Raw genomic sequence first — 26,103 nt, forward strand, 5'->3', positions numbered from 1 at the left:
TACAGTAGTTTTCTCCCACATATGGGGTATCAGCGTACTCAGGACAAATTGGACAACTTTTTGGGTCCAATTTCTCCTGGTACCCTTGGGAAAATAAAATTGGTAACTAAAAGATCATGGTTGTGGAAAAAATATGATTTTTTTTATTTTCACGCCTGGGCGTTATCAACTTCTGTGAAGCCCTTGGGGGTTCAAAGTGCTCACCACACATCTAGATAAGTTCCTTGGGGGGGTCTAGTTTCCAAAATGGTCTCATTTGTGGGGAGTTTTCACTGTTTTGGTACATCAGGGGCTTTCCAAACGCAACATGGTGTCCGATCTCAATTCCAGCCAAAAAAGTCAAATGGCGCCGCTTCCCTTCTGAGCTCTGCCATGCGCCCAAATAGTCGTTTACACACACACATATGGGGTATCAGCGTACTCAGGACAAATTGCACAATAACTTTTAGGGTCCTGTTACCCTTAGGAAAATAAAAATTGGGGTGAAAAGATAATTTTGTGGAAAAAATATGATTTTTTAACTGTACCGCTGTATGTTATAAACTTCTGTGAAGCCCTTGTGGGTTCAAAGTTCTCACCACATATCTAGATAAGTTCCTTGGGGGGTCTAGTTTACAAAATGGGGTCACTTGTGGGAGGTTTCCACTGTTTAGGTACATCAGGGGCTCTCCAAACGCGACGGTGTCCGATCTGAATTCCAGCCAATTTTGCATTGAAAAAGTCAAACGGCGCTCCTTCCCTTCTGAGCTCTGCCATGCGCCGAAACAGTGGTCCCCCCCCCCCACATATCAGGTAACAGCGTACTCAGGACAAACTGCACACTAAGTTTTGCAGTCCAATTTCTCCTGTTACCCTTGGTAAAATAAAAAAAATTGAACCTGAAGTTTTTTTTTGGTGAAAAAAAGTTAAATGTTCATTTTTTTTTTTTTAAATATTCAAAAAAATTCCTGTGACTCATCTGAAGGGTTAATAAACTCCTTGAATGTGGTTTTGAGCACCTTAAGGGGTGAAGTTTTTAGAATGGTGTCACTTTTGGGTATTTTCTATCATATAGACCCCTCAAAGTGGCTTCAAATGTGATGTGGTGTGTAAAAATAAAATGGTGTTGCAAAAATGAGAAATCGCTGGTCAACTATTAACCCTTATAACATCCTAAAAAAAATTTTGGTTCCAAAATTGTGCTGATGTAAAGTAAATAAGTGGGAAATGATTCTTAAGTTTTTGGTGTGCCGTGTCTCTGATTTAAAAGCATATAAATTCGAAGTTGAAAAATTGCTAAATTTTCACCAAATTTCTGTTTTTTTTTCACAAATAAACAAGTTATTTGAATGAAATTTTACCACTAACATGAAGTACATTATGTCACGAGAAAATGTCAGAATCACTAGGATCCATGGAAACGTTTCAGAGTTATTACCTCAAATGGACAGCAGTCAGAATTGTAAAAATTGGCCCGGGAGTTAACGTGCAAACCACCCTTGGTAGTGAAGGGGTTAATTCAATGTATTACCTTCATGTCCATATAAACTGCTTAGTGTGGTGACTCCTACAAATTCTCTTTAAAGTGCAGTTATCAGATTGACAGCACATTGCCTCTACAGAGAGAAAGAGGACTTGAACTCTATAACGCAACCTGTTGGAAGTAGCGATCCTACAGAAGGAGAAACCTTACCCCTTACACCCCAGATTGACAACAGCATTTAAAGCTTAGACAGTACCAACCAGAGCAGTGGAATCGGTAAGTTAAACCTCAGACTCCCTCCACAGCCCTGGTAGCAACCAGAGGTAGCTAGCTTTAGTCCCTGGTGTTAGAAGTAAATGCTGGCATAACACAGCAACTGGCTCACAACTTGTGATGTTAGGAAGACCAATATTTAAATCTCAAATTATAAAAATTTGTCAACAAATTTTACCACTCAAAAACCAACTGTAATTACATCTAAAATATAAAATGTTTTTATGACAATGTAAGCAGGTAAATTTTCAAGTAAAATCATTTTTATTCAACATTTACAATTTGATAACTTGACTGACAGAATGTTGGGGTGTACAAAAAAAGGAGGGATCCATTCCAGACAAGAAAAAAAAAAAAAAACTAGCAGTATAAAATTAGAAGGGTTAACTGGAAAAAAAATCAAGTTATTTTATATCTTTCAGACTTTTTCTCCAATTCCAGAGTTCATCAATCACCTGCAAGAGAAAAAAAAGAATTAACACAGTAAATGGGAGAATTTTCATACATAGACACTAAAATAAAGTGAAGAAAACTGCTTTTTCCATTATGGGACTGAAATATTCCTAATGCCTCACCTTCTTATTGTCAAGTCTGAAACAATTCTTCACATAGTTTGAAAACTTTGCTTCGGCTTTTGGAAGAGACACACCCTAAAAAGGTATAAATTGGGGACAAGTTATTTATCTGTAGAGGTCGCCTAGACAAGAAATTAGAATAGCTTAGAAGGATTAAAAACAAGAGTCACACTCCTTACAGACCCTAAATTGCTGAGGTTCCAGTATTTACTGGTACCCCGCCAGTCTACTCCCTGCTTTAGTAATGACAAGTTGAACGTGATTGGCTGCAGCTGTCTCATCCATGCTGGGCTGTCATCCCTGAAGGAGGAAGAAGCCAGCAGGAACCAAAAGCTCTGAAGGTCAGCAAGGTTAGTATGGCTTTAAACTTTCTCTTTAGAAGTTTTGTTTAGCATGTAAAGTTATGGAACTTTGCAAATCAGGATAAGGGTATTTGTCTTCATTCCTGTAGAAGTATTACATGTAAATGGCTCCCCACACATGCTTTTTTCATTTATTTTTATGCCTTCAGCTGCGCTGTATTAAAAAATACTCATTTGGAGTACAGATGCTGGCAGTGAAAGCATCACTTGTCTTCCTCTGGGCATTCTGCTAACAATCTTCTGCAGCAGACTGAAATTCACTGCCCCCTGGATAACATGATCAAAAGGGTACCAATAAAATCATCAACTTGGCATGCAAAAATTAAGCCCTCACTCAACACCAGATCACAAAAACCGGAGACTTTATATATCTTGAAAGAATTTTTTTTATATAAACTTTGACATTTTTTTCACAACAGAAAAAAGCTGCACACTTGGTATCTGCGAACGCATAATGACCTGGAGAATCATAATGGCAGGTCTGTTTTAGCTTTTACTGAACAAAAAAAAAACTTGTGTAATTACATTTTTTACAACTTCAGCGCACCTTGGATTTTTTCCACTACATTATATGGTAAAATCAATGGTGGCGTTCAAAAGTACAACTTGTACCCCGAAAAACAAGCCCTCGTGGCCATATTAATGAAAAAAATAAGGAAAGTTATGGCTCTGGGAAGAAGGGGAGCAAAAACCAGAAAATACCACGATTTTGAAAGACTTAAAGCAGAGGTTGTTGGAAAGGATGGGTTTGGAATTTTTATCTCTTGTACAGGCATGAAGACAAATCCCTTAGTTATTTTCAAAGTTTTTCAAAGTCCATGTTGAACAAAATTAAAAGAACAGTTACTGTATTTAAATTTTTTTGTAACATCTTAAAGATGATACACCATCACTGGTTGGATGCATCCTTATCTGCCATTATGTTTTACGGCAGCAAGGATTTTGAAACCAAATCATGCAGAAATTGGGCTTAATTGCTAGTGGATTTTTGGACACATGCAGCATTACCCTACCGGCATCCAAGACATTAGTTTATGGCTAAACCGCCCCTGTAGATTGAAGTTAGCCATACATTAAATCAGTGTATTTTTCAATAAAAGAATTTCATGGAGGTAACAGTTTCAGACAGAAGAATTACTACACCAGTTCTCAGGGACAGATGACAAATTGATGAATTTACTCACTGACCATATGGCCATGTGTTTGCCAAGTCCAATAGACAATGCAGCAGCGTCATCACAGTGTAAGTTTAAACATCCAAAAGATTAGCTCCATAAATGTAAATAGGACCACTTTAGCAGATTTTTTAAGATCTCATTCACATAACAGCAGCAGAAATTCCTCATGTAATTATACTCCAGAAGAGCTTTTATCTCCTTGCGTGCTGGGGACACTACCTGCTCCTTGCCCGAATAGGGGCAGATTTTAGAAACATTACTGCAGCATGGGTTTAGCCAAGGATGCAGCACATCGCTTCGTCTAGCATCTTTAGTGCACAAATTTCACAAAAGTAAACAAGTTGATCACTGCAGTTGTGAATTGATTAGCAATGAAGCACATGCGAGATCTAGGTCTGGATTTCACAATAAACCTGATCAATTGACTACAGAGACCCCATATGTACCTTGTCATGTGTAGCTTGCATTTTTGCCTTCATCTCATCAAAAGTAGGGGGTGTTTTAGGTGTCTTAGGAGATTGTTGCTTGTTTTCTTGTTTCTTTTTTTGTTCTGGCGTCTAAAAAGAAAAAGTGAACAATTAAACATCAGTAGTGTCTACACATATAAGCAGAATCTAGAACTAGTGCACCTAATGTAAATAAACCAAGAAAGCATTTACTCCCATTTTATCTTTGTGTTCGGACGTATTCTCACACACGTGTGATGCAAGGACCAGCTATGATCTCGTGCTTCAGATGCGTAAAAGAACGTAGGGTTCAAGTCAGGAGACACCCGGCCAGGTTATCTTGGTCTGTACTTGGACCACAAAACTGAATTAGGCCTTTTTGGGACAGAGGTTTGCCTGCAATGTTAAAGGTTATACCAATCTACAAAAATTACCTCTCCACTGGCTTGGTGACAACAATTAGATTGGTATGAGTTCTATCACTGGGACTCCCACCATTTGCAACAAAGGGGAACTATGTTCTGACATAAGGTCTAACTGATAGGCACAGAACGATACTGTCATACACTCATCACAGCATATTCACCTGACCATAATGAAAGGCATTTGGGGTCACAAGTTATTAAAACCTTGTAATGCCTCTGATACTTACTGATAAAATTCTGCTCTGCTCCTGAGCTGTCACATATGATGTTACCTGCAGATCCTTCCTACAACACTGTTTTAAACACAGTACAGATATGACCTGTCTGACAAGCTCAAAGCACAGCCTTGCATACAGAAGCACTGAGCCAGCAGCTCTCCGAGCACTCTGAATGGTCAGGTCATGGGGGCAGAAAAGCAGAAGCCGTTGTGATTAGACTTCGTAACTTTGGAAAACAACACATCCCCTCTCACTAGAGAGATTATATGTAAGTTACATTGCTCATTGTTCCCGTACAGTACACAGGCCATGTGCAGGACCAGCGTCGCCACCTGCTGGAGAGTCTAAGGACAGCACATACCAGGTGAAGTGGGAGGACTGGTACGAGGAACAAACTGGGCAGTGATTTATTCATCATGAGATTGTATAGAAGTCCTGGATGGTGTTTTTTGTGGAATGGGTGGGCAGATTGGCAGAGGTGTACAAGAAACCAGAGAGTAATGCCTCCTGCTTTTGACAACCTAAGCAATTTATTTTTTTTTTACAGAAAAGACACTCTAAACTTGTAAAGTATTAATATAGGTCTCATCATTGGGATCAGCAGCAATCCTGGGTACACAGTCACTGTGGCTGATTTATATAGTCACTACTTTTTCTACATCCTTCACATTAAGAATGTTAACTTTCTATTTAGTATGAGAGACCAAGTTTGGAATCAGTGCAATGTCTGGATTAACTAACTTCGCAATCTGCTATGGACCTTGCAAGTAGGCACACAACCTCATCAGGCATTAACGCCATGTAGTAATGTATATAGTTTGTTTTGTGAAATCTGGTTACAGATCCATTATTACACTTGCTTTAATTATGGCATTCAAACCACTTACTTTTGGAGATTTGGCAGGAGTGGACGGTTCAGAAGCTTTTCCATTGTGACTTGACTTTTGAGCAGATTTTACTTTAGTTACTGGAGCAGGCTGTAAAATATTAACAGTTTACATTTAAACATTTTAGTAAAATCTAGATAGTGGTTTATATTAAAAAGGTGAGTAAGCAAATATAACAATATTAATTGTGGAAATGCTCATTTGCTATGAGCACCACCCACTGGGCGGCACTAATAGCTAACCAGCTATGACAACCAAAGGGGTTTGCTAAAGACCCCGGGCTAACGTGCTAAACCATCGGCGACCCTTATAGTTATAAAATAAATGTCTGCTGCTATTACAGAAACCTGTCTGATCATATTAACAGGACAGGTGCCTGTGAGCTGGCGCAGTAGGAAGCTTGTTCCCCTTCAGGTTTAGGAAGATAGAAGAAAATATCCACTGGGAGCCTAATACAGGAGACACGGAGGCAAGAGGCTACCAATTTCCAGCCACCTTTCTCAACGCTGGCAAGTGGCTGCTGTGGGCTAGAGGTGGTATGAAAAGGTGTTGTAGGTCATAGCAGCGGGGCTTCTTACTGCACATGCTCAGACACCTGTCCTCATTTTCAGACAAGTTTCTGTCAGTGTAATAAAGAGGCCATTTTAATTCTACGGAAATACCTGACATTATAAAATTCATTTTAGATTTTCACCTTCCTTTTATATGAAATCTGTCAAAGTTAAGGGTGCATAACAGTCACTAACTTCTCCGCTGTCCCATGGTATCATTTACTAATTCTATCTTAAATTCCATAGAAATTGTAAATACCTTTTTAACTGGAGTTTCTTCTTCATCTTCCTCCTCATCCCTTAAAAACAAATACGTTTTAAGATGAGACTAAAAAAGCCTTTATTTCAAGTGATTAGCAGTATACTAAAATACAGCTGCATTATGGAGGGAAGGCATAAGGGTGCAGCCTGGAGTCATCATTATGATGTACGCCAATACTAGGTGCACCTCAAAGCAAGCATACAAAAACTAGACCGCTCCATTACAGTAGCCGGTCCTCTGAGGAAGGAGATAATTACAGACACATGATAACCTGAGTATTAAACCCAGTAACCTATTCCAAGAACAGTCATTCTAGTTTAACCCCTTGACCTATCGGTACATTTCAAGGGTTGCCGAGTGTGGAGGGCTCAGGAGCCAAGCGTCCTTCACATCTGTATATTCCAGCCATATTGCATATCAAGCATCTATGCCCAAAAGCAGCCGATAAACATGTAAGTGGCACGGTGGCCTGTACTTGCAGGCACTGGCACTGATCAGCCACCATGGAATGCAATCACAGGACACATGGGTTACCAAGGCAGCCGAGGGCCTTCTGAAAATTCACAGGTAACTGCAATTTTCACTACATGCTTGAGAACGTAGTATTGCAGCATACATAGATGAATGTTATGACTATAAATGGATTAATTTGTTCAATAAAAGTGGATTTGGCATTGATGTATCCGTGAAACTCCCATGTATCAATATGTCAAACTAACACTCAAAGGTGTTAATACATAAAAAAAAAAACAAAAAAAAAAAAAAAAACAGTGCCTAAAACTGACTAAACACTAATGGACTTTAGTTACAGTGGCAGGAGCAAAGCATAGGCGATGAGGATTTTAAGTGGTTTTATTTTTTATATTTAAAACTTTTTTACTCTTATGTTAAATGACTACCCAGTTGACCAGTTTCTCCCCCAGTATACTGTACATAAACTTATTTGAGTTTTTTTATAGAACAAGTAGATACATGGAGTATGCCAACTACAGTATGGTGATTATCCACAATACTACACTGCTTACAGGGTGGATCGCAAACAAATGGCGGGCTATGAGCAGTCAACACATAAAATGCACTTGGTATAGCTTATGTTCAATCTTAACTATCCCTAACACAATAAATTTGTTAAGTACCCTTTAGGAATTATGAAACTTACTCATCATCGTCATCGTCATCATCATCATCCTCATCATCATCCTCATCATCATCCTCGTCGTCATCATCATCATCCTCCTCATCTAATTTTATCTTTTTCTATTTAAACCAAAAGGGTGGTTAGGCTTTGTACAAGCACAATAGAAGGGTGACTAAAAAGTGAACGCTACCATACCTGTGGGACCTTAGATGGTAAAGCAGCAGGCCTTTTCATATTCTTTGTCGCTTCTGCATTTTCTTCCTCCTCTTCATCATCCTCATCTGATGAACCCAAGTCTTCTAATGCTGAAAACATTATAAAGTGCTAAACCCATAAAGAAAACCATTTTCTACATAACTAATCCCAAAGGTTGTGGAGTTTAGAACATTGACTGGTACGGTCTCCTGTTGCACAATTGTGAAAGTTTGTAGCACTTTAGGATCTCATGCAAACCTATCTTGATTGTTAAAAACTGCCAATTTGTTCAGATTAAAGAATAAAATGCAGTTTTGGACAGAAGATTAAAGGGATATTCAAAAACTTGAAAATTCTACCCTACCTATACGAAAGGGGAAAATATCCTGGTTGCTGGGGTTTAACTGCTGGGACTGCCGATCTAAAGAACCAAGCCTGTGTGAATGGCACGGTGGTCGATCATGCACAGCTCTGCGCCATTCATTTTATTGGCGAGTTGAAGCTAAACCAAGAGCAACGCTCTGCTATTTCCACTGTCCCTCAGAATGAATGGAGGTGTGTCAGTGCCTCATCGACCACCGCTCAATCCACAAGGGACTCTTCAGAACCTTCACCTTCTGGATCTGTGGAGCGCAGTTATTCTTTTATAACTTTCAATATTGAGAATAACCTTATAAAGAAGAGCCTTGTCATTTTCTGTATCTAGACTAAGTCAGTATTTTAGACTAATATCCAGTGATAATTCTTACTTTACATACAAGTGATAGAATGTGATTTAATTGCAATCTAGTACTCCTTTGTCCAAAGGAGGAAAAAATCTTGCAAGCTACTTACCAACAAGATGCTGCCCACTGACATATACAGGACCGGATCCAGACTTCAGTCGCAAAGTCACAGGGGGTGTAATTTCAAATCCGCCAAGAGAGACCTAAAATAAATTACACATTATTATGACATTCACTGTAGGGTTAGGTCACCAACAGATTTAACCCCTTCACCCCCAAGGGTGGTTTGCACGTTCATGACCGGGCCAATTTTTACAATTCTGACCACTGTACCTTTATGAGGTCATAACTCTGGAACGCTTCCATTGATCCCAGTGATTCTGACATTGTTTTCTCGTGACATATTGTACTTCATGTTAGTGGTAAAATTTCATTCAAATAACTTGCGTTTATTTGTGAAAAAAATGGAAATTTGGCAAAAATTTTGAACATTTCGCAATTTTCCAACTTTGAATTTTTATGCCCTTAAATCACAGAGATACGGCACACAAAAAACTTGATAAGTAACATTTCCCACATGTTTACTTTACATCAGCACAATTTTGGAACCAAATTTTTTTTTGTTAGGAAGTTATAAGGGTTAAAAGTTGACCAGCGATTTCTCATTTTTACAACACCATTTTATTTTTAGGACATCACATTTGAAGCCACTTTGAGGGGTCTATATGATAGAAAATACCCAAAAGTGACACCATTCTAAAAACTGAACCCCTTAAGGTGCTCAAAACCACATTCAAGAAGTTTATTAACCCATTAGGTGCGTCACAGGAATTTTTTTGAATATTTAAAAAGAAATGAACATCTAACTTTTTTTCACAAAAAAAATACTTCAGGTTCAATTTTTTTTATTTTACCAAGGGTAACAGGAGAAATTAGACTGCAAAAGTTATTGTGCAATTTGTCCTGAGTACGCTGATACCTGATTTGTGGGGGGGGGGGGGGGGAACGACTGTTTCGGCGCATGGCAGAGCTCAGAATGGAAGGAGCGCCGTTTGACTTTTTCAATGCAAAATTGGCTGGAATTCAGATCGGACGCCATGTCACGTTTGGAGAGTCCCTGATGTACCTAAACAGTGGAAACCCCCTACAAGTGACCCCATTTTGGAAACTAGACCCCCCAAGGAACTTATCTAGATATGTGGTGAGAACTTTGAACCCCCATGGGCTTCACAGAAGTTTCTAACATACAGCCATACAATTAAAAAATCATATTTTTTCCACAAAAATGATCTTTTCACCCTCAATTCTTATTTTTCCAAGGGTAACAGGACCCTAAAAGTTATTGTGCAATTTGTCCTGAGTACGCCGATACCCCACATGTGGGGGTAAACCACTATTTGGGCGCATGGCAGAGCTCGGAAGGGAAGCAGCGCCATTTGACGTTTTTGGCTGGAATTGAGATCGGACACCATGTCGCATTTGGAAAACCCCTGATGTACCAAAACAGTGGAAAGCCCCCCACAAATGACACCATTTTGGAAACTAGACCCCCTAAGGAACTTATCTAGATGTGTGGTGAGCACTTTGACCCCCCCAGTGCTTCACAGAAGTTTATAATGCCCGGGCGTGAAAATAAATAATTCGTATTTTTTCCACAAACATGATCTTTTAGTCACCATTTTTTTATTTTCCCAAGGGTACCAGGAGAAATTGGACCCCAAAAGTTGTTGTCCAATTTGTCCTGAGTATGCTGATACCCCATATGTGGGAGAAAACTACTGTATGGGCACACGTCGGGGCTCGGAAGGGAAGTAGTGACGTTTTGGTATGCAGACTTTGATGGAATGGTCTGCGGGTGTCATGTTGCCTTTGGAGAGCCCCTAATGTACCTAAACAGTGGAAACCCCCCACAAATGACCCCATTTTGAAAACTAGACCCCCTAAGGAACTTATCTAGATGTGAGGGGTGAGCACTTTGAACCCCCAAGGGCTTCACAGAAGTTTATAATGCCAGGGCATGAAAATAAAAAAATCGTATTTTTTCCAGAAACATGATCAATTAGTCCGCAATTTTTTCATTTTCCCAAGGGTAACAGGAGAAATTGGACCCCAAAAGTTGTTGTCCAATTTGGCCTGAGTACGCCGACACCCCATATGTGGGAGAAAACTACTGTATGGACACACGTCGGGGCTCGGAAGGGAAGCAGTGACGTTTTGGAATGCAGACTTTGATGGAATGGTCTGCGGGTGTCATGTGCGTTTGGAGAGCCCCTGATGTACCTAAACTATTGAAACTCCCCACAAGTGACCCCATTTTGGACACTAGACCCCCCACGGAACTTATCTAGATGTGTGGTGAACACTTTCAACCCCCAAGTGCTTCACAGAAATTTATAATGCCCTGGCGTGAAAATAAAATCTAAGGGTAACAGGAGAAATTGGACCCCAAAAATTGTTTTGCAATTTGTCCCGAGTAGGCTGATACCCTACATGTGGGGGTAAAACACTGTTTGGGCGCATGGCAGAGCTTGGAAGGGAAGGAGCACCATTTGACTTTTTCAACGCAGAATTGGCTGGAATTGAGATCAGACGCCATGTTGCATTTGGAGAGCCCCTGATGTGCCCAAACAGTGGAAACCCCCAATTATAACTCCAACCCTAACCCCAACACACCCCTAACCCTAATCTGAGCCCTAACCCTAGCCCTAACCCTAAGGCTGTGTGCACACGCTGCGGATTTTGCTGCGGTTCCGCAGCGGTTTTGGCTGCTGCGGACCCCAGTACCATGATTCCCTATGGGAATCAAAAACCGCAGTGCAGACGGTGCGGAATTTTCCGCGCGGATTATCTGCAGTTTTCAATCCGCAGAAAGAATTGACATGTCAATTCTTTCTGCGGATTCTCCTGCGGTTTGCCATCTCCTCTATTGAGGAGATGAAAAACCGCAGGACAAAACCGCAGAGCAATCTGCAGGTAAAACCGCAGGTCTTTTGACCTGCGGTTTCACCTGCGGATTTTACAAAATCCGCGCGGATGAATCCGCACCTAATCCGCAGCGTGTGCACACAGCGTTACCCTAACGGGAAAATGGAGATAAATACTTTTTTTTAGTTTTATTATTTTTCCCTAACTAAGGGGGTGATAACGGGGGGTTTGATTTACTATTTATGGCGGTTTTTATTTTTGGCGGCTGTCACACGCTAAAAGACGCTTTTTATTGTAAAAATAGTTTTTGCATCACCACATTTTGAGAGCTATAATTTTTCCGTATTTTGACCCACTGAGTCATGTGAGGTCTTATTTTTTGCGGGACGAGTTGACGTTTTTATTGGTACCATTTTCGGGCACGTGACATTTTTTGATCGCTTTTTATTCCTATTTTTGGGACGCAGAATGAACAAAAACCAGCGTTTCATGAATTTCTTTTGGGGGGGGGGGGGGCGTTTACACCGTTCCGCGTGCGGTAAAATTGATAAAGCGGTTTTATTCTTCGGGTCAGTACGGTTACAGCGATACCTCATTTAGGTCGTTTTTTTATGTTTTTGTCGGTTTTATGCAATGAAAACTATTTTATATAAAAAATAATTATTTTTGCATCGCTTTATTCTGTGAGCTATAACTTTTTTATTTTTTCGCTGATGATGCTGTGTGGCGGCTCGTTTTTTGCGGGACAAGATGACGTTTTCAGCGGTACCATGGATATTTATATGCGTCTTTTTGATCGCGCGTTATTACACTTTTTGTTTGGCGGTATGATAATAAATCATTATTTTTTGCTTCGTTTTTTATTTTTATTTTTTAAGGGGTTCGCTAAAAGGGTTAACTAATGGGACAGTTTTATAGGGCGGGTCATTACGGACGCGGCGATACCCAATATGTGTACTTTTATTGTTTTTTTTTTTATTATTTTCAAAAAATGAATTTATTGGGGAATATTTTTTTTTTTTTTTTACTAATTTATTTGGCGATTTTTTTAAATTTATTTTTACATTTTTTTTAAATTTTTTTTTACTTTATTACATAGTCCCAGGTGGGACATCACTGTCCTGTGACAGATCGCTGATCTGTCACATCACAGATCACTGTGACAGATCAGCAATCTGTCACAGGCATTGAAGCAGACTTCCTCTTGCCTGCGCTTTGCAGGCACTGAGGAAGCCAGCTTCCTCAGGTCCCCGTCGCCATCTTGGATTCGGGGGCCTGGAGGATAGGAGCCCCCCGCAGCAGCGCTGCACATTGCGCTGCCGTGGGGGGCTCAGGGAAGCACGGAGGGAGCCCCCTCCCTGCCGATGCTTCCCTTTAACTCCCGGTACACCGCGATCATGTTTGATCGCGGTGTGCAAGGGGTTAACGTGTCGGGGGCGGTCCGTGACCGCCCCTGACACATAGTGCCGGGTGTCAGCTGTGATAATCAGCTGACACCCGGCCGCGATCAGCTGCGCTCACCACGTGGGCGCCGCTGATCGCGGTAGACGTACTATCCCGTCCACGGTCATACGGGCCCGGGTACCGTGGACGGGATAGTACGTCGGATGTCAGGAAGGGGTTAATGATGCCCCTCAATTATATAAGCAAGCTCACTAACCCATTGTTTTTTTTAAACCAGTTATTTTTATTTAGGTTTCAAAAGATTTTAGTGGATATCAATATACATGTAACAATTCACATATCTTGTAATAATACAATCAAAGCCATCCCCCCCTACTAACCCATTGTTAAAGCGTACATCTACTTTATACCAGGGCTGTGGAGTCGGAGTCGTAGCTCATTTTGGTGGAGTCGGTATAAAATGGACCGACTCCTAAAATATATAATAAATTGGGTACAGTAGTTCAATGCAGAATGTGAATATTTTTTCATAGGAATTTGGGAAAGTTATGAAATGCCCTATAAATGACTGTTCTATTCCTGATCTAAGGCTACATTCACACAGCGTTTTCCTGCGTTTTTTGAGGATACGTTTTTCAGTTGCAAAAGCAGATCAGTGGAAATCTGTGCTTTGGTCTGATGAGTCCAAATTTGAGATCTTTGGTTACAACCACCGTGTCTTTGTGCGACACAGAAAAGGTGAACGGATGGACTCTACATGCCTGGTTCCCACCGTGAAGCATGGAGGAGGAGGTGTGATGGTGTGGGGGTGCTTTGCTGGTGACACTGTTGGTGATTTATTCAAAATTGAAGGCATAGTAAACCAGCATGGCTACCACAGCATCTTGCAGCGGCATGCTATTCCATCCGGTTTGTGTTTAGTTGGACCATCATTTATTTTTCAACAGGACAATGACCCCAAACACACCTCCAGGCTGTGTAAGGGCTATTTCACCAAGAAGGAGAGTGATGAGGTGCTACGTCAGATGACCTGGCCTCCAGTCACCAGACCTGAACCCAATCGAGATGGTTTGGGGTGAGCTGGACTGCAGAGTGAAGGCAAAAAGGCCAACAAGTGCTAAGCATCTCTGGGAACTCCTTCAAGACTGTTGGAAGAACATTTCCAGTGACTACCTCTTGAAGCTCATCAAGTGAATGCCAAGATTGTGCAAAGCAGAAATCAAAGCAAAAGGTGGCTAGAACCTAGAATATAAGACATATTTTCAGTTTCACACTTTTTTTGTTAATTATATAATTCCACATGTGTCAATTCATAGTTTTGATGCCTTCAGAGGGAATTTACAGTTTTCATAGTCATGAAAATAAAGAAAACTCTTTGAATGAGGTGTGTCCAAACTTTGGTCTGTACGTATGTAATCGATATTACATAATGTATTACATATTTACAATTTATTACAGTTTTGTGTTCTAAAGTTGTATTCCAATAAATAGATATTATGTGCTATCTAAATATATTGATTATTGCATCATAGAAATGATTAAATGTCTGATGTTCACATTGTAGTACAATAAATTTTTCACTTAAATATAAGCAATATATGTGGGAGTCGGAGTAAGGGAAATTGATGAGTCGGAGTCGCAGGTTTGGCTAACCGACTCCACAGCCCTACTTTATACAGTGCAGTCCTCTGCGGTATAATTGTTTCTAAATCAAGATCTTTGCTGTTCCTGCACCCTCAGAACAGGCCATGTCCTGCTGCTTGCTGCTCATAGCTAGTCTTCGGTGCAGAAGCAAGTACTGTAATATGCCATGACGCTTGCTCCCATACTGCAATAGAGAAGTTAGCGCAAATTTTTGTGCAACTTCTTTCATAAGCAATTATTCTTTCTGGTGAAATAAAGTTTACTTTTACCTTTTCTAGAAAAATAAATGTTTGGGACCTGTAAGCTGCCTTGGATCCACGAGCACTTGCCAGCACATTATATTTGCGTACTTTGGTGGCAAGTATAAATGACCAAGTAATTTTCCAGATTAACCCATTTAACCATTAATATGTATAAATATATGTATGGTCAGTACAAAGGACTAGTGCATGACTTATTGCATCCAAAGATCATACTAAGGACCAGAGCACTAATTACATATGGAAGAATGGCGATTTCAACAGCTGAATAGGAAAGGGTTCTTTACAGTTAGAGCAGTCAGACTGTGGAATGCCGACCACAAGAGGTAGTATTAGCAGACACTACATCAGCTTTTCAAAAAAGGGCTGGATGATTTCCTCAGTACACAACATAGTGGGTTATAGATAATTTAGTGACAATGTACAATTAGTGGTGAAAGATTGAACATGATGGTTCAAGGTCTATTTTCAACCTATGTAACATCTGTAATAACAAAGCAGCAGTATTTAACAGTTTATACTGTTACAATTTCTTTTTCAGGTGAGAGTATCCCTTTATCCATAGGATAGTAGATATCTTGTTGATCACAGGGTCATATTTGTGGCACCTCTAGAAATACAAGCAGTGGACCAACAAGAATAGGGCGAAACAGATCCATCCTGAATGGAGCGGAATGGTGCATGCTTTGCCTGTGCTCCCTTGTTTATGGGACTACCATAAATAGCCAAGCACCTTACACTTCTGCTTCATTCAGGACAGCGCCTCTTTCTTGGGGTCCCAGAGCCCTAAACTTCGGAGAGCCAAGGAGAACCCCCAATCAACATTTAATATGAACTAGACTTTTAGGAAATAAGACTGTCAGGAAAAGCGCTCTTTTACCAAGGTCTGAAAAACAATTGTAGAATGCCTTCAACTGGTACCATGAATGATTTTCTCTGCATTTACCCAAATATCCTAAGATAAGCACAAATCCTAATGCAATTATCTAGTACCAATCTATATTCTGATTTGTCGTGACAACTATATGGCTTATTAGATTAGTTACTGGAAAACTGGACTCAAAACTAGTTTGCAAGCACCGACCAGAACATTCACACCCATTTGACGTTTTCTGAAAATCAGCAGAACATTTAAGAGATAGGGTGTCACTCAATATGCAAATATAGTTTTAAATATTAATCTGTACACTTCAATGGCCAGATACTCTTTATACACCAATACCCACCGTTGGCTGGACAGTTGGTCTCAGGGATGCAAGAACAATCTTCAACTGTTTTCCTTCGTAGTTCATTCCTTCTGCCTCAACAATGTGTAGTTCATCTTTAGCACCGGCACCTAAGCTAACCTGAAAAGCAAATCAAAGCATATGTAGATTATATTAGGTATAACAAGGCTGTACACAGTGATTTGGACACATTACACTTATGAATTGGGACTGTATACATTATATGTATTCTTGACAGAGGCATCTGTCACTCATTTTTAAATGGATGGAAACAAACTGGTTGTACCAAGTTTGGAATTTATCTCACGTTATCCATAGGTTAGGGAATGACGTCTTGATCAATGGGGGGTCCAACTGCTGAAACCTCCATCAATGCAGAAAACTGAGGCTCTGCAAAAGCACTGTGTGAACGGAGTGATGATTGATCATGCACACTGCTAATGAAGAGCAGCTGAACATTGCACTTGCCCATCTTTACCAGGTGTATTAAGAATGAATGGAGTAGAGGTGTGCATGATCAATCACCACGGTTCTTCATGAACATATATTTAATCTAACCTCTTGCTGGCCGATGACTGTCCGTGCATCTTTCCCTGCACTTGCTGGCTGATTACCCATCAAGTGCTTGTCAATCACTGACACCAGCACTTAAAACACGCAGACAGAAAAAGAGTGATGCAGCCCATTGGCATGTCTGTCACGTGATCAGGGGGTGCTAATGAGTTGTCATCTCAAGTGGGGGTCTGCTGAAGAACCCCATACCTGTCATCACAATATTTCTGTGAATGTCAGCTCGTGGCCAGCATTCATAGATTGTGATCGAAATGTATCTATGTGGTGCCTCCAGCAGCCATTTTCTTAAAGCGCACTGCCAGGATAACCTCCTAGCAGTAGCCATTTTCTTAAAACCCACTGCCAGGATACCCCTGGCTTTTTGAAGCAGCGACCCTGACTTGAGACCAGGCTCCACCACCGCCATCCCCCCAGTAAGCTAAATTTAGACTAAGGCCTGTTTCATATTTCAGTTTTTTGACGTAAGGCTACTTTCACACTAGCGTCGTGCACTGCACGTCGCAATGCGTCGTTTTGGAGAAAAAACGCATCCTGCAAAGTTGACCGCAGGATGCGTTTTTTCTCCATAGACTAACATTAGCGACGCATTGCAACGTTTGGGCACACGTCGCGCGACGGACGCGCAGTGTTTTGGCGGCCGCGACGCACAAAAAACGTTACATGTAACATTTTTTGTACGTCGTCTCCGCCATTTTCGACCGCGCATGCGCGGCCGAAACTCTGACCCCTCCTCCCCGGACATTACAATGGGGCAGCGGATGCAATGAAAAACTGCATCCACTGCCCCCCGTTGTGCGGCGCTTCCACACTATGCGTCGGTGCGCTGCAACCGAGGGGGAGAGAGAGAGAGAGAGAGAGAGAGAGAGAGAGAGGGGGGAGAGAGAGAGAGGGGGGAGAGAGAGAGAGGGGGGAGAGAGAGAGAGGGGGAGAGAGAGAGAGGGGGAGAGAGAGAGAGGGGGAGAGAGAGAGAGGGGGAGAGAGAGAGGGGGAGAGAGAGAGGGGGAGAGAGAGAGGGGGAGAGAGAGAGAGGGGAGAGAGAGAGAGGGGGAGAGAGAGAGAGGGGGAGAGAGAGAGGGGGAGAGAGAGAGGGGGAGAGAGAGAGGGGGAGAGAGAGAGGGGGAGAGAGAGAGGGGGAGAGAGAGAGGGGGAGAGAGAGAGGGGGAGAGAGAGAGGGGGAGAGAGAGAGGGGGAGAGAGAGAGGGGGAGAGAGAGAGGGGGAGAGAGAGAGGGGGAGAGAGAGAGGGGGAGAGAGAGAGGGGGAGAGAGAGAGGGGGAGAGAGAGAGGGGGAGAGAGAGAGGGGGAGAGAGAGAGGGGGAGAGAGAGAGGGGGAGAGAGAGAGGGGGAGAGAGAGAGGGGGAGAGAGAGAGGGGGAGAGAGAGAGGGGGAGAGAGAGAGGGGGAGAGAGAGAGGGGGAGAGAGAGAGGGGGAGAGAGAGAGGGGGAGAGAGAGAGGGGGAGAGAGAGAGGGGGAGAGAGAGAGGGGGAGAGAGAGAGGGGGAGAGAGAGAGGGGGAGAGAGAGAGGGGGAGAGAGAGAGGGGGGGAGAGAGAGGGGGGGAGAGAGAGGGGGGGAGAGAGAGGGGGGGAGAGAGAGGGGGGGAGAGAGAGGGGGAGAGAGAGGGGGAGAGAGAGGGGGAGAGAGAGGGGGAGAGAGAGGGGGAGAGAGAGGGGGAGAGAGAGGGGGAGAGAGAGGGGGAGAGAGAGGGGGAGAGAGAGGGGGAGAGAGAGGGGGAGAGAGAGGGGGAGAGAGAGGGGGAGAGAGAGGGGGAGAGAGAGGGGGAGAGAGAGGGGGAGAGAGAGGGGGAGAGAGAGGGGGAGAGAGAGGGGGAGAGAGAGGGGGAGAGAGAGGGGGAGAGAGAGGGGGAGAGAGAGGGGGAGAGAGAGGGGGAGAGAGAGGGGGAGAGAGAGGGGGAGAGAGAGGGGGAGAGAGAGGGGGAGAGAGAGGGGGAGAGAGAGGGGGAGAGAGAGGGGGAGAGAGAGGGGGAGAGAGAGGGGGAGAGAGAGGGGGAGAGAGAGGGGGAGAGAGAGGGGGAGAGAGAGGGGGAGAGAGAGGGGGAGAGAGAGGGGGAGAGAGAGGGGGAGAGAGAGGGGGAGAGAGAGGGGGAGAGAGAGAGGGGGAGAGAGAGAGGGGGAGAGAGAGAGGGGGAGAGAGAGAGGGGGAGAGAGGGGGAGAGAGAGAGGGGGAGAGAGGGGGAGAGAGAGAGGGGGAGAGAGGGGGAGAGAGAGGGGGAGAGAGAGGGGGAGAGAGAGGGGGAGAGAGAGGGGGAGAGAGAGGGGGAGAGAGAGGGGGAGAGAGAGGGGGAGAGAGAGGGGGAGAGAGAGGGGGAGAGAGAGGGGGAGAGAGAGAGGGGGAGAGAGAGAGGGGGAGAGAGAGAGGGGGAGAGAGAGAGGGGGAGAGAGAGAGTAGTAAAGTATTTTCATTATACTTTAAAAGGGCTCTTATCTTTCGCTAGCTACGCTTTTTTTATAAACTCTTTATTTAAGAATGTTGTTACAGAGATATCAGAATACAAATCAGTATGATCAACATTCAAAATTTTTTAATGAAGGGATTCAGGAAGAGAATGGGGAAAGAGTGGGGAAGGGAAACGGATTCAGGTAAAGTTGGGAAAGAATGGAAGGGTGGGGATGGTAGTCCCACTGGATGAAAGCCTCTCTTTAGATTCACAGTTGAAGAAAACTAAGTATATATATATTTATATAAAGCATAAATAGTACATTGCATTAAAATTCTTTTCTTTAGAGCTTAATATTGTTTTGATAAATAAACTATTGGGGCCATCTTCCATTTAGGCTATGTTCACATGTGGCGGTTTTTTCGCATTTTCGCGGCGGTTTTAATCGCTCAATTTTGCAGCGAAAAATAAGCATGCCATGCATTCCTATGGGATTCCACAATGCTGTGCTAATGCTGCCGTTTTTACCGCGGCGGAATCACATAGGAATGCATTGTTCTGCTTACTTTCCGCATGTGGCTGTGCACACCATGCGAAAAGTAAGCAGAACATTTGCGAATGGTACCCACGGTCCGGAGTAGAGGAGACTGTCCTCCGGGCTCCGGGTACCATATCCCTGTAAAAAAATAGAATTTAAAATAAAAAAATATTGTTATTCTCACCTTCCGACGTCCCACGCAGCCTTCTCGCCTCTCTCCACACTCCCGGTCCCAGTAAGCCTTTGCGAGCGATGACGTACGTTCTCGCGAAGTCTCGCGGTCATTTGCACGACGTCATCGCGAATGACCGTGAGACGTCGCGATCCCGCGAGAACAGACGTCATCGCGGTAATTCTCGCAAAGGATTACTGGGACCGGGAGTGTGGAGAGTCGGGAAGGCTGCGCGGGACGCCGGAAGGTGAGAATAACAATTTTTTTTTTTTTATTATTTACATCCTATCTTTTACTATTGATGCCGCATAGGCAGCCTCAATAGTAAAAAGTTGGTCACACTCAAACACTGTTTGACGAGTGTGACCAACCTGTCAATCAGTTCTCCAAGCGATGCTACAGATCGCTTGGAAAACGCTAGCAATTCTGCAAGCTAATGACGCTTGGAAAATGCTAGTTTTTCCGTGGGAAAAACGCGGGAATTTAAAATGTGATTTTCCTGCGGAATTCTCGCGGTAATTTCCGCTACGTGTGAACGTAGCCTTAAATTGTCTTGTTTGTGGTGAGCCATTTGAATTTTTTCAAGGGAGTATAAATTGTTAGCTTTTTTTAACTACTTCCGTTTTGATGATTGAGTATCCCTCCATGAACTAAAATTATCGTCTCCCACCCTGAAGCAAAGAGTCCGTGACCTTCGTTTCAGGGGCTGGGCTAGTTCCTCTTCTATTGAGCATGTGTGGGTTGCTCACTCAGACTGATGTGAAGTAGATACTTGTCACTGTACGATGTGCACAATGACCATGCGCTCTCTCGCTGGCACTGTCATTGCATGTTGTAAGAGTATTAGCCAGCATACTAAGACAAGTGCCGCCCCCAGAAATTACAACCTGTGGGGGCAGGGCTTGTGTCTACATGCCAGGTATTAGTCTTACAATGGTACTACTCACTCTGTTGCCTGCTACTTTTTTTTCCTGATCAGAGACAGCAATAGCACTGTCATTGTGCATATTATCCAGCTGACAAAATATGAGCATCCACTGGAATTGATAACAGACATGCTCAGAAGATCAGGGACTAGCCCAGCCCCTGAAACAAAGATCAATAATGACAATTTGTTTCAGGGTGAGGAAGAGGGTGCAGTAGCGACGGCAGTCTCTGTCCCCAGACGACGCTTCATTTTAGTATCTTCGCATGCAGAGATTCTCAAAAAAGTCATCAAAAGTAAAAAAAAAACAAAAAAAAAAAACATGGTGTAGTTCAGGAAGGATAGGGACACAAATTATATTACATTAAAAAATAGATTAGATTATGGCATTACATTAAACCTGCCATCAGGATTTTGCCAAGTAAACTACATGTATTGTCAAGTTGGTGCAGTTACACGGATTAAAACGTTACCTGGGTTGAAGGAATCCGTCTTGTGGTTGTTTAATCTTTGCCGTTATCAGTTAATGAGTTTCTCTTGCTTTGGGGAGTCCTGTGGGCAGGGCATTATTTGGTGCTTGCACAGATTAAGAGCATCGCTTGCAGATACATTCATTTGTTTGACCAAAAAATGTGGCTCCAGTGAAAGAGTATGCACAGTATTTAAAATGGGTGTGGCAGATCACAAGGTTAAGTGGACCTGTCACTTAAGCCCACAAGGATAACAATGAGCCAAAGCACCAAAAAAACGACCAGCCCACAGACTACCCCAAAGCGAGAGAATCTCTAATTGTAAACAAAAATTAAACCACCATAAGATGGATTTCAGCAACCAAGGTATAATTTTAATCAGTGTTACAGCACCAACCTGACACTGTCTGTAGGTTACTCGGCAAAGTCCCGATGATAGGTTTGCTTTAAATAGAGATTTTCTTTCTAAAAGCCCAATTGTGTTTCGGCCCATCCTTTAATAAACCGTTATAAGTAGCAAAACAGTCAGGATTAAGGGTAAAAACATGCATGTGATCAAAAACTAAACGGATCTATTTATACCACAAACAAGTTTTTTATTTTGTTAATGTTCATATTTTTTGAAGATTAATTGCCAGCAAATAACTGCATTCAACAACCAAGCCAATTTGCAGAAACGCTACTCATCAGCTGTCCATATAGTACCTGCATCTAAAAGTCTATCTGATGTTGATTTACTTTAGTGAATCAAACATTTTACACCACTACATACTAATCCATTCACATACATGCACTGTCTATAGTTTTATTACATTACAAATTTAAAAACTAAAAATGGCTAAGGCTGGTTTCACATTAGCGCTTTTTCAGCGCGCGCACGGCCGGGGGTAGCTCCGCCCCCGAGCCAGCTCTCTGCCCGGCGTGCCCGCCCCTTGCTTGTAGCGCCGCCTCCTAGCGCACAGCGGCGCCTGCGATCGGCGCACCCTATCTTTAGCATAGGGTGCGCAGATCGTGCGCTAGTTGCACTTTGACCTGCGCTGCGCACTTTTGACGGTGCGCTGTGCGCGCCAAAATCCGAAAAGTTTGATTTTGGCGCGCACGGCGCACCGTCAAAAGTGCGCAGCGCAGGTCAAAGCGCAACTAGCGCACGGCCTGCGCACCCTATGCTAAAGATAGGGTGCGCCGATCGCAGGCGCCGCTGTGCGCTAGGAGGCGGCGCTACAAGCAAGGGGCGGGCACGCCGGGCAGAGAGCCGGCTCGGGGGCGGAGCTACCCCCGGCCGTGCGCGCGCTGAAAAAGCGCTAATGTGAAACCAGCCTTAGAGGCAATCATCCCATACTTACCGTTCTCAATGACAACTGATGCTCACTTTCGTTGTCATCCACTTTAAATGAATACTCCTTTTTGTCTGCCTTGAGTTCACACCCTACAAAGCAAAGAAGTTGGTGAAACGGCATTGTACTCCAAAGTAGAACACAGCCAGCATTTACCTCTAATTGCAGCAATCAGCTATTATAATAACACTAAGGGAATGTGTCTTCACACAATTGTTGTTTAACAATTGACAAAATGTAAGGTATCAGAGGTGGTATCTGGGACTTTGTGAAAAACAGAAAATGTGCCTAAGCACCAAGAGGCAGGAAGTTGCTACTTACTTGCCTGTTGTGCCTGATGCCATTCGTCACCGGCACAGTGGTTACAGTCCACTCTTGCCGGTGATTCAGAGAGTACAATTGAAGCCCTGATGGCAGGGTCAGGGCAACGCTAGCGGCATGATCAGGTCATGAGATCAAGCTGCAGGAGCATATACAATGACAGTGGCAAGTTTATTGTAATCTGGGTGAGTGGGGGTGGGGCAGAGGGGTAATAGGATTTGAGGAACAAAGAAGGGATGGGTGCAGACAATATGGGGAGGGGGAGAAATTTAAAACATTGAGGAGCAAGGGGTTAGATGGGGCATGCATGAGGAAACCATATGGTATGTCGAGTGGAGGGATTGGTGCAGACAGTATAAGGAGCAAGCAGGGAATTTATGCAGACACAAAGGGGAGGGAGTGGATGGATGCAGACAGTATGAGGAGCCAGGAGAAGAATGTATGCAAACAGTATAAGGAGTGAGGGTGATGGGTTTGGTGCAGAAAGTATGAAGAGTCAGGGGATGTGTGAGTAGGCAGCATGGAGACAGGGGCTAAATATTTGAGGAGACAGTATGTGGAGGGAGAGGGAAATGTGCGAGGAAACCATATAGAGGCAGAAAAGTGTGAGTGGGCACAGAATAGAGACCGAGTAGCATGAAGGACAGTGTACACTTTGTGCAGAATTATTAGGCAAGTTGTATTTGAGATGATTCTTTTTATTATTGAACAACAACTGTTCTCAATCAATCTAAAAGACTCAAATATCAAAGCTTAATATTTCTGGAAGTTGGAGTGGGATTTTTTTTTTTAGATTTGGCTATCTTAGGAGGATATCTGTTTGTGCAGGTAACTATAAGGCTATGTGCACACGTAGCGTTTTAAAACGCTTACTAAAAACCAGACTCCTTCCCAGAAATCGCGCGTTTTTTTCCGCGCGATTTCACTGCGATTTTACCGCGATTATGATCGCGATTTTCGCGTGCGATATTCAAGCACTTTCCAAGCGATTTGAAGCATCGCTTGGAAAGTGATTGACAGGTTGGTCACACTCGTCAAACATAGTGTTTGACAAGTGTGACCAGGTTTTTACTATTGAGGCCGCCTATGCGGCATCAATAGTAAAAGATAGGATGTTAAAATGCTAAAAAAAAAAAAAAAAAAAAAAAAATCGGGGTATATTTACCTTCCGGCGTCCCGCGCTGCATTCCCGGGCCTCAGCGTTCCCAGTAATGCCTTGCGAGACCTGTGATGAGGTAGTCTCGCGTTGCTATAGCGATCTCGCGAGACCGCTAGAGTCACGCGAGACTACGTCATCACAGGACCTTGCCGCAAGGCATTACTGGGAACGCTTAGGTCGGGAATGCATCGCGGGGCGCCGGAAGGTAAATATACCCCGATTTTTTATTCTTTATTTACAGGGGTATGGTACCCAGGGCCTGGAGGACAGTCTCCTCTCCTCCACACCGTGGGTACCAACCGCACATGAGACGCTTAACTTCCCGCATGGTGGGCATAGCCACATGCGGGAAGTAAGCGATTCTCATGCATTCCTATGGGTGCGGAATCGCGGCAATTCTTTGTGATTCCGCATAAAGAATGAGCATGCTGCGATTTTTTCCGCGATGCGATTCCGCCGCGGAAAAAAGCGCAGCATTAGCACAGCATGTGCGGAATGCCATAGGAGTGCATGGGGGGCGTTCTGTACACGATTTTTAAGCGTTTTCGCGCCGAAAATCGTGGCAAAAACGCTAAAAAATCGCTACGTGTGCACACAGCCTTACTGTGCAGATTAGGCAACTTAATAAAAACCAAATATATACCCATATCACTTGTTTATTTTCACCAGGTAAACGAATATAACAAAATTTAGAAATAAACATTTCTGACATTCAAAAACAAAAACAAAAAAAAATCAGTGACCAATACAGCCACCTTTCTTTACAATGACACGCAAAAAAAAAAAAAAAGCAAAAAACACAAATATCCTGAACTAAAAGCAAAAAATATACTGCAAATAATGCATAAAAGTAATAATAATAATAATAATAATAAGGGTATTTAGTAAACATAATTTTGATCAAAATAATGAACAAGCCATCCCGCCACGTCACGGCAACCCTTGTGGGACACGCAAAAGCCTTCCATCCATAGACTGTCAGTTGCTTGATCTGTTTACGATCAACATTGCGTTCTGCAGCCACTACAGCCTCCCAGACACTGTTCCCAGAGGTGCACTGTTTTCCCTCCCTGTAGATCTCACATTTGAGGGACCACAGGTTCTCTATGGGGTTCAGATCAGGTGAACAAGGGGGCCATGTCATTTTTTCTTCTTTTAGACCTTTACTGGGCAGCCACGCTGTGGAGTATTTGGATGCATGTGATTGAGCATTGTCCTGCATGAAAATCATGTTTTTCTTGAACGATACCGACTTCTTCCTGTACCACTGCTTGAAGAAGGTGTCTTCCAGAAACTGGCAGTAGGTCTGGGAGTTGAGCTTCACTCCATCCTCCACCCGAAAAGGTCCCACAAGTTCATCTTTGATGATACCAGCCCATACCAGTACCCCACCTCCACCTTGCTGGTGTCTGAGTTGGAGTGGAGCTCGGGCCCATCCATCTGGCCCATCAAGAGTCGCTCTCATTTCATCAGTCCATAAAACCTTAGAAAAATCAGTCTTAAGATATTTCTTGGCCCAGTCTTGACATTTTATCTTATGTTTCTTGTTCAAAGGTGGTCGTTTTTCAGCCTTCCTTACCTTGGCCATGTCCCCGAGTATGGCACACCTTGTGCTTTTTGATACTCCAGTACCGTTGCAGCTCTGAAATATGGCAAAACTGGTGGCAAATGGCATCTTGGCAGCTTCACGCTTGATTTTCCACAATTCACAGGCAGTTATTTTGCGCTTTTATCAACACGCTTCTTGCGACCCTGTTGGATTTTTGCCATGAAACGCTTGATTGTTCAGTGATCACTCTTCAAAAGTTTGGCAATTTCAAGACTGCTGCATCCCTCTGCAAGACATCTCACAATTTTTGACTTTTCAGAGTCCTTCAAATCTCTTCTGACCCATTTTGCCACAGGAAAGGAAGTTGCCTAATAATTAAACACACCTTATATAGGGTGTTGATGTCATTAGACCACGGCCCTCATTAGAGATGCAAATCACCTGATTTACATAATTGGCAGTTGGCTTTCAAGCCTATACAGCTTGGAGTAGGACAACATGTATAAAAAGGA

The 26,103-nt window shown here is 43.1% G+C and overlaps 1 protein-coding gene across 1 annotated transcript in view; it reads right to left on the reverse strand.

Annotated features, from left to right (window-relative positions):
* Window positions 1-1,976: 1,976 nt before the first annotated feature.
* NPM1 (nucleophosmin 1) overlaps window positions 1,977-26,103 on the reverse strand; it is a 34,362-nt gene continuing 10,235 nt past the window's right edge. The window contains exons 2-11 of the mRNA XM_073573746.1: window positions 22,572-22,654; window positions 16,157-16,276; window positions 8,807-8,900; window positions 7,973-8,082; window positions 7,799-7,896; window positions 6,637-6,676; window positions 5,827-5,916; window positions 4,297-4,407; window positions 2,311-2,385; window positions 1,977-2,190 (exon numbers count right to left, since the gene is read on the reverse strand). Of these exons, the coding sequence (XP_073429847.1) occupies window positions 2,140-2,190; window positions 2,311-2,385; window positions 4,297-4,407; window positions 5,827-5,916; window positions 6,637-6,676; window positions 7,799-7,896; window positions 7,973-8,082; window positions 8,807-8,900; window positions 16,157-16,276; window positions 22,572-22,654 (872 nt within the window). The 3' untranslated portion in view covers window positions 1,977-2,139. The remainder of the gene's footprint in view (window positions 2,191-2,310; window positions 2,386-4,296; window positions 4,408-5,826; window positions 5,917-6,636; window positions 6,677-7,798; window positions 7,897-7,972; window positions 8,083-8,806; window positions 8,901-16,156; window positions 16,277-22,571; window positions 22,655-26,103) is intronic.

Source organism: Dendrobates tinctorius, unplaced genomic scaffold (assembly GCF_039654945.1).
Source record: "Dendrobates tinctorius isolate UK_male_01 unplaced genomic scaffold, ASM3965494v1 ptg000036l, whole genome shotgun sequence".
Lineage (NCBI taxonomy): Eukaryota > Metazoa > Chordata > Amphibia > Anura > Dendrobatidae > Dendrobates > Dendrobates tinctorius.